The sequence below is a fragment of the Ixodes scapularis genome, unplaced genomic scaffold (assembly GCF_016920785.2).
Source record: "Ixodes scapularis isolate PalLabHiFi unplaced genomic scaffold, ASM1692078v2 PGA_scaffold13__105_contigs__length_92229423, whole genome shotgun sequence".
NCBI lineage: Eukaryota > Metazoa > Arthropoda > Arachnida > Ixodida > Ixodidae > Ixodes > Ixodes scapularis.
Window position 1 is genome coordinate 86680568 of NW_024609839.1, and position 8793 is coordinate 86689360.

The 8793-nt window shown below is 46.5% G+C and overlaps 1 protein-coding gene across 2 annotated transcripts; it reads right to left on the bottom strand.

Moving 5' to 3' along the window:
* Positions 1-1579: 1579 nt before the first annotated feature.
* On the bottom strand, positions 1580-6415 carry LOC8029882 (leucine-rich repeats and immunoglobulin-like domains protein 1). Of its 2 annotated transcripts, XM_040211363.2 has the most exons (3): positions 5489-6415; positions 4615-4665; positions 3114-3179 (listed from the first exon to the last, which is right to left on the bottom strand). In XM_040211363.2, exons 1-2 carry the CDS (start codon positions 6338-6340, stop codon positions 4657-4659), a joined length of 861 nt encoding a protein of 286 aa, XP_040067297.1. In that variant the 5' UTR covers positions 6341-6415; the 3' UTR covers positions 3114-3179; positions 4615-4656. The 2 variants fall into 2 exon arrangements, with proteins under 2 accessions (XP_029846935.2, XP_040067297.1); XM_029991075.3 differs by lacking the exon at positions 4615-4665 and having other exon boundaries at positions 1580-3179.
* Positions 6416-8793: the final 2378 nt, after the last annotated feature.

The following is an 8793-nucleotide window of genomic DNA, read 5'->3' on the forward strand; positions in this document are numbered from 1 at the left end:
CCTCGATTCAGAATTGCATGGCGCGTCATCGCATCATGCATGGTGGTTATTCTTTCTCTTGCTGAGTGGAACAAATTCGGTGGTTAGAAATGTATGCCGCAGGAGTTGCGTCTCCAGCAGCAAAGCCACCAGAATGGCAGCCGATGCGACGTTCATGCGATCGTTAGCGACTGTCGCAAGTCCGAAGGCAACTATGCCTCTATGCCGAATAGCAAAAAATCGGGCAGCTCCCGATCTTTGATCCCGTTTTCAATAGGGAATTCGGAGTGTATCAATCACATTGAGGTATGACCAAAAATAGACGCTCTCAGAAAGCACCTTATGACCTTATGGTCTCAGCTGTCTTAACGAAACTCGACCCCCCCCCCCCCCCCCCCCCGGCCGCCCCCCTTGCAGGTATTTATTTTTTGATCGAGTATAAGCCCGAGGGTCCAGGCACCCGAAGACCTCGAAGAAGTGTGGAAGCAGCCCAGAGCCCAATTAGTCCGACCCTCTATCTTATCGTAAACCGGAAGTCCCGCGGCGGCCGTACATAACAACCTCGATGACAGCGCAACGGAACAAGCGCACAATAAGCAATCCCTGCGCTCGGCAAGCGACGGCAAATTAGGGGCTCTGTGCCGGAAGTACCGTGTTCTCCAGATTATAGTCCTCTCGCGGTGTGCATATATTCGCTGCCGTCTTGCTTCCGGCGTGTCTAGATTGTCTGACTGTGAAGCCTTCCCAAGGCGAGCGCATGACCATACCAGGCTAGTGCCATAACAAAGCGGTTTTCGGCTTCGGTGGCAAGACTGACTTTACAAGCTTGGTTACTTGAATACCTCAATAGTACGCAGAAATAAATTGCGGCAAAAAAAGAAAAAAAGCTTTTTTCCTTACACTGTCTGGACGCGGTGCCTACTGAGCACGTAAAACAATTCTTCGACCCGCTTTCAAATGTCTGGTTTTGTAAGCGCAGGAGAAAGCTAACATCATACAAAAATGATCATTAACATGATTTGCCACTCACAAAATCCGCAACGTGTCGTGCAAGAGAAGCTTTCCACTTTTGTTGTCGTGTGTGCTTGCAGCGTTGTGTTCTGAATGTTTTTTTTTATGCACTACCGCAATAGGCCCACGGCTGTTGCTAGGCAAAAAAAAAAAAAAAGTAATAATCGACCTTGGGAAAAAAAAAACACCTTACATAGTCCGTAGTTATAGAGAATCCTGGGTTCGAGCCCCACCCCTGCCCGTTTCGATCTGGATGAGCATCGTACCGGCGTGCGGTCGTGTATCACTACTGCGTGATGCACGTTAAAGACCCCAGGCTAGCGGTTGTACCGCACTGGCTAAATTTCTCATCTACAGCTGGGAGACTCGTCGCCCCTGTGAGGCAGACCAAGTTCTAGGCTGTATAAACACACACACAACCCAATTTATTTAGTTATAGAGAGTTCGCACCGCGTAAAATTTCGACTTTTTAACGTGTATGGTTCATGGAATATGATCCCATAAATACTGTACCGCTGTGTTTGTCTACTTCTAATCATGGGTCTTTTTCATATTATTTTCGTGATCTATAAAAACGAAAGAGTCGAAATACACTTCTAAAAAATAAAGTTTATTTTTTTCCCCGTTTGGTTTTTGCGTTCAAGTTTCCACCATCATGCTACGCTTTGGCTGCCTTGTCCCGTCGCCTAATGCACGAATCAAAGTTACAAAATAAAATCATTTTGTTAGGTTCACTCCGAGTCGATGAAATGTTTACCGTAGAGTCGTACTTCTTAGAATAAATTCAAGCGGCGTATAGAAGGAAATCGGCTTTATAACCTCTGGTAGGCACCCTCTAGTTCACTCTCGTTTCTGCAGAAAGTACCGGCAGCATGGCGACCGAGCTCAGCAAGGGTTACTGCAGTTGAACTGCCAAGGAATTGCTGCACACTGGTTTCACTCTGGTTTCACATTGGCAAAATGGACTCGCGTCTTATAGTGGATTAAGTACGAAACATCAATCGAACTGAGTACGTCGAGGCTACGTGTTTCGGCGTCTAACATCTTCCTCTTCGTGCCTACTAATTTCGATCTGAACGCATTAACAGGAACGTTCTTGCCCTGTCACCAGATACTCCCGGCCAACACAAAATCGCAATAAAAAAAGTGGGACGACAAGTTTTCTTCCGTCCATAGCCCACGTAAGGAAACTCCGGAGATCAAGAATGGTTCCTCGCAGGCATGCTCGTGAGCAGTGACTCTGTCCACGCCTCTGATCACGTCTACAAGTCAGAGGAGGATCAGTACGTGGTTTGCACTCGACGTCATATCGCATCTTGCTGGTGGTCATTCCTACTTGTTCTTGATGACAAAAACAATTTCGCGGGCAGCAAGGCCACCACAATACATGGTTTACACTGACGTCACATAAGAGGCCCTTGTGGCGGACATCCTGCTGGGCATGTAGTACCTTATGTAGCGTACATTGTGCACCACGGAGTTGTCGGCAATAACAAATAGGAATGACAACCAGCAGGGTACAATGACGTCGCGTGCAAGTCATGTATGGAAGATGATGGTACGTCAGCGCAATCCATTCATTGTACAGCACGAGCTGCAAGATGGCATCGATCTGTCCTCAACTGTGACCACAGACAGCCGTTGGGGTGCACGCTAAATAGCACCTCATCCCCACACTTTGGGTGCCCCTAACCGCTTGGCTCATTTTCCTGCGCATGCGCAGAACTTCCCCACATGACCAGTGCGACATTCCAAACTGCTTGAGGAACCCGATGTGTTCTCACACTATTTTCAAACTTTCTATTCTCTGTGTCCAGCACCCTTTGTCGTCGCCTTGCGTTCTCGTACAGCAGACGACGGCGCGAGTTTTTCACGAGTTTTCAGTGGGCGCAGCAACAGACAAAGACCATCCAGATGAGCGTAAGAAGGTCCAGGGCTGGTGAACGCGAGCTCCCGTTGGTGAGGACAGTCACTCGGGTGTCACTCAGAACTTCCAGGAGCACGCAGGGGCCGTGCGGGGGTTCTGGCCGGAGCATATCCAGGGCTACGCCTCGGAGTGGCCACGGACCGGCACAGTGACCGGCGGATAGAAGGGCTCTGGGCTGCTCCCACATCCAGGCCAGGTGGCAGTCACACTCGAAGCTGTTGTTGGACAGCGCGACCCCCGGTCCAGTAGGAAGAGAGTCCACCTGCACGGATACACACCCGTGCAAAGAAAGCTTGCGGAAAGAAGTAGTCGTGGTTTGCGACTAACCGCCACCGCCACAGGTTGCTTATAATTAGGGTTTAGTGTTTTCGTGTTTTTTTTTCGAATTCGGGGGTGTTTTTTCGATTCTTAGTTTTTCGGTATTAATTTGTGGGGTTGGTAAAACAGTCGGGGGTTAATCGGGGTTTAGTTTAAAGAAAAGAACACCGGCATTAGATTCCCCGATTTCCAGGGTACATACAGGTGTCCCCTGATTACCTGTAAAAAACATATCCGTACTAAGAAAAAAAGAAAAAGATACGAGATAAGAATTGTGGTTTTGAAGCAAGAAGAAGCCTCGCGGACAGTTCAGATTGAGTTATGTTTGAGTTTAAAAAAATCAAAAATAAAGCTGTACTTTAAACTTTTCTCCCTGTGAAACTTCGGTTTTTCTTATTTAAGCACAGCACCAATTCGGGGTCTTTCGAATTTCCCTAATTTTAACAGAAACAACCGCTAGGGTTCATTTCTGTGGTTTAGCGGTATCTGCAGAAAAAAGAAAACGGAACCCCAATTATAGTATTTGAAGTAAGTTAAAGAAGGTCATACAGAAGATAACGTCCGTTCTCAATCTTGCGACCGAGTAAGACCGAGAGAAACCAGACCGGTTTTTAAGCCCCTTGCGATCTCTTAGGACCAGCTCTGCTGCAGCGCATCCGGTCCTAAGAAGTCGCAAAAGGCTTAAAAATTGGTCTGGTCTCTCTCGGTCTTACTCGGTCGCAAGAGTGTGAACGGCGCTACACAGTTCATCCGAGGATGATAGAGAAGGACGACAAAAGGGAACAAAGGAAGAGAGCGGATTAGACGAGGCACAGATTTTCGAGCAAATGCTCAAAACGCTTGAGTTCCTAAAAGCACGAAAAGGCCAGATGATCGAAAGGCAGGCGTGTCTCAACTGTTGTTTGGCGGTTAAGAGAGATCAAATTTCAAAATATCTTTAAGATAGCGTCGGGTGTCTTTGCTGTAGATGAGCAGGTTGACCAGAGTATTTTGACGTCTAATCTGGGGTCTTGCATTACACAGTTATTACACGGGCTCACGTCGGTACGATCTTCATCCAGATCGCAACTGGCGTAGGTCGGTGATCAAACATAGGGCTAGTACCTAGGTTGTGCAGCCCGAATGGCAGAGGTTAGCTTGGGTGCATGGCTAACCTTTCATTATAATGAACACGAATGATTACTTTTTTTGGTTGAATTGGGACAGTTTTGCGCGCTTTGCATCGTTATTTCAATTTTTTTTAATCAAATAGCCAGTACTCAAATTAAGGATGTCCTCATTGTACCAAGAAACTATGTAATTGCTTTGTATAAATTGAAGCGAGCGAAATAATCCCAGCGCTGGTACGCCCGTTGCTGATATATTGCATGGCTTCTTACTGTGATATATACATAGCTTCACCAGCAGCAGCTGAAAGTTCTTCAGTCGACCTGTTTACAATAGGAAGGCATGTTGTATACTTGTCGTCACATTAATAAGAGGAAAAAAAAAGACGTTTTTCGTATCATTCATGCGATGTTCGAAGTAGTTGCTACAATATATCGGTTTCGGAGGAAGAAGCGATGATTTTGGCTTTTCGAAGGAAGAAGCGACAATTTTGGATTTTGGCTTTTGATGATTTTGGCTTATATTTTGATAGAATTACATAAAGCTAATCTAAGATGCATCTGAATATATCTTACTTCAACAGATGAAGAAAGAAATTAATGACGTTCCGCTATGAGTCGGACTTTTTTTTACTGCGGTTCTTCGGGTGAAAACGAGTTGAGTTTGAAGACAAGCATAGTTTGAGCAAGAACGTTAACAAGTGTTACATTGAACGCATATAAAAAACTCGTCCAAGTGTGTATGCGCGGGTGAATATAATAAATAAACAAATAAATAAATAAATATATGTTTTTTTTACGAAGTAACCGACCAGTACAGTTGCAGTGTTAACCGCTTAGTGTCTTATTTCTTTAGCTATAACAAAGAATCATGAAAGGCCTTCCTGCACAGAAAAATTATGGATAGCAGCAATAAGATAGTAACACTGCATGTAGTGGAACATTGCATAATTTACGAGTGTGTCCTTGACTTTAACGACAAGACAGTAGACCGCGAGGTTTCGTCTGCAACTCTTGATATAGTATTTTCACAGAAGGAAGACGAGTCGACGAAGGCAATGATTCCATTTGGAACAAGGAGTTAATGCAAAACGTCAATGAGAGTGGAAGGAGGCAAAGACAGAAAAAGGAGACGTGCTTTACGTACCCGCTGAAATTCGTTCTGAGAGATGGATACGTTAGGAAGAGAAGAAAGGGCTCGCAGGGTCTGTCTGCCGACGAACGGCAAAGCGTTCCGTTCGAAGACAAACACGTCGACAAGCTGGGCCAGAAGGAACTTGTGCCTGAGCTCGCCGAATTGGCATCCGGACACCACGACTCGAGACACGTTGTGTAACACCAGGGCCCCTTGGTCAGTGTCACCGAAGGTGCAGTTGATCAGCTGCACGCTCGAGAGCGAGTCTGCAACCAACGACGCGTTTTGCATCCTCGCCACGGTGCAGTTTTCCATTCGGAACAGACTGGCGTTGGCCAAGAGCAGAGCCATGCTGTGCAGCGTGCCCAGCCGCGAGTCCCGGAAGTGAATCTCGTCGACGCCCATCAGGCCGGACAGACCGGCCGTCGGAACCTCGTCCATGGTAACGCTGTTCAGCTCAATCAGCGCCGTTTCTCGAAGCCCGTGCAGGGCGAACTGGTCAAGGACTAGGCTGTCGACCCGGCGGATACGCAGCGACGTCAGCCTGTCCACGCCTTCGAAGGCCAAGGCTCGGATCTTGAGCTGCCGCACGTCGCCGATGCTAAGCTCGTCGAGGCTCAGGCCAGCCACCAAGTACGGTGGTACCAGGACAGAGCCGCAGTGGCGCACGCTGATGACCCGCACGTCTGTCTCGTACAGGGCAAAGAGGTCGAGGTCCTCGTCGCCACGCGGGCAGACGCAGTCCACCCTGTCGCTCGTGCAGCTGCACAGCTCCAAGCTCGGGCACGAGAAGACCGCCACGGCGTCGGTCAACAGCGCGGCCCGCAGCCACGCGATCAGCAGCCACGTCTTGGCCGGATGCATCGCTACTGGCAGCGCCGACGGAGCGCGCCGGCTGAGCCGGAAGCCGCCGCTTTCGTCTGCAGCGCTCGCGGACGCGCTTCCTGCTGCCATTTCAGCAGTGCACAACTTTCCGGGCCAGTCGAGATGAATGAAGAGCGGGAGTGAGAAACTTTGATTGCACCTCAAGATCCGTCTGCACTCTAAAGGCCCGTTCACAGATTTGCAACCGAGTACGACCGAGTGACACAAGACCGGCTTTAAGCCTCTTGCGACGGTGTAGGACCAGATGTACTGCTGCGGAGCAGGTCCTAAGCCGTTGCAAAAGGCTTAAAAACCGGTCTCGTTTCAGCTGGTCCTACTCGGTTGCAAGTGTGTGAACGAGCCTTAAACGTAGTCAGTTCACTTTGCTAAAGAACACGGATACAGCCAGTAACGGCGAACAATCGCGAATACGGTTAGATCAGAAAATGCGATACGTGCAGGGACAGTTAGAATGACGTTTGACTAAATTGCTCATTGTCTCTGCACACATAACATTTTTTAAGAAGATGTGATCGTATTCTGAGCTTCTTCCTTCACTGGGATCCTTGTATTGTACGCCGTCATATGCAGCCTCCATTTCTTTTTGCGAAAAGTAAACAGTAAATTTTTAGAGTGTATTGGCTCAACAATATTGCTGCAGAAAGCTGTGCCGGTGAAGAGCGAGACTGCACGGTGTATACGGCTGTCAACGTTAGATGCTTTGACGATCAAACTAAGTTTTCTGAAAATTCATCCGATATTTTAACTAAAAAATAATCCGCATGCTTTTTTTTTTATCTTGTGCAACGGCTTTTACGTTGACCGCATATGTTAAGCGAACAGGAAAAAAAAATAACGCCTTGAACCAAACCTTAGCTGTTTAGCCCGCGCGTGGTGTGCCATGCAGCTTTACCATTCCAGTTTTTACATATCTACAGCCCGACACGTGCGTTCGGCGCACTTAAGGATGCCGTACGCGGAAAAAAAAACAAGAAAAGAAAACCGGCTTTCGCTTTTTGGAGCTGTGTGAAGACTGTCACGGTATGAATCATTCAGTGTTTTTACGTGAACGTCACCATTTTGAGGTTTCTGTCGTAGAGAGTGAAATGTTTTAATTATTTTTTTTTAGCAATATTGTATAAGGCGTAGGGGAGGTTAACAAAATAAAAAGTTGACAATGGTGAGACGCATGAAAATGAAAGCATTTATAGAATACAAAAACTAATACCTACCTGGTTGAGCTAGACACTATTTCTTTATTTCACTCCAAAATTAGGTATGGTATTTTGCTCTGGTGAGCGACATCTGCGTACTATAATACCTATTTATTTATTTATTTATTTATTTATTTATTTATTTATTTTACCCTCAAGGCGTGAGCATTACAGAGGGGGAAGTGGTTGCATAAGATATCGAGAAAAAAAAAACACAGACACAGATACACAGGAAATACAATCAGTGTAGATTAGAAAAGAAATACTTTCCAAGGCTTTTTTAAAAAGGACGTGATCTATGATCGAGACTACGGGTGCAGCCAGGTGGTTCCAGTCAAAGGATGTAGACGGTATGAAGGAATGGTGAAAGACGTTGGTGCGAGCATATCACATCAGATTTTCCAAAAGAAAATCTGATGTTTGAAACTTACAAAGGTGGTAAAATAAAGTTAAGGATACAGGCGCTCTTTATCAATTATATTATGGTTAAGGCAGACCAAATATACTAGTTCACACCTTTTTGCAATAGATACACAAAAAATACAGTAGAGTGACTACACTCACAAACAGCTTAAAAGCGTGCACGTTTCGAAACGAAAAGCGATGATTATCTTCCACGATAACAAACTGTGGCAGATAACTCTCAAAGAGAAAGTTAAACAATTCTGTAATAAAAACAAAACGAAAATTGTTTTTATTTGGCTTTCAGGATAACGAACATCGAGATTATTTTTCAATTTGGTGCACGTCATACTAGGAGTTTTCGGAATCCCTACTCTCGCGCATCTTCAGTGCCTGTCACAGCTATGCACGCGCACTCTCGCTATTTTCAAGAAAAGGTCAGAAAAAGACGTCCCTAATGGTGTCAGTGCGGGGAAATATACCTGGCAAGCTTGCAATCGCACTCACTGCCCACACGAACGAAACGCAATAGACCGATCTCACCGGCCAGTTTGACTACGCCACCGCTGCCGCAATGCAGCGAGGGAACTTTAGTCTTTTTGCACGTGCGACAACCTCGCTGGAGCTCTTCGCGTGTAGAGCACGAGAAGGCACGAGCCCTTGCGTGCACGGCCGTCTGCCTCCTGTGAACTAAAGTTATGGCGGCTTTACGCATGCGCCCACCGCTTAGTGAGATCGGTCTATTGATGGCCAAAAGATCGTTTTATGACGTCACAACTGGTCGAAGGTTTTTCGTGTTTTCTCGAGTTTACTTACATCTTCGGAGCAAACGAACGT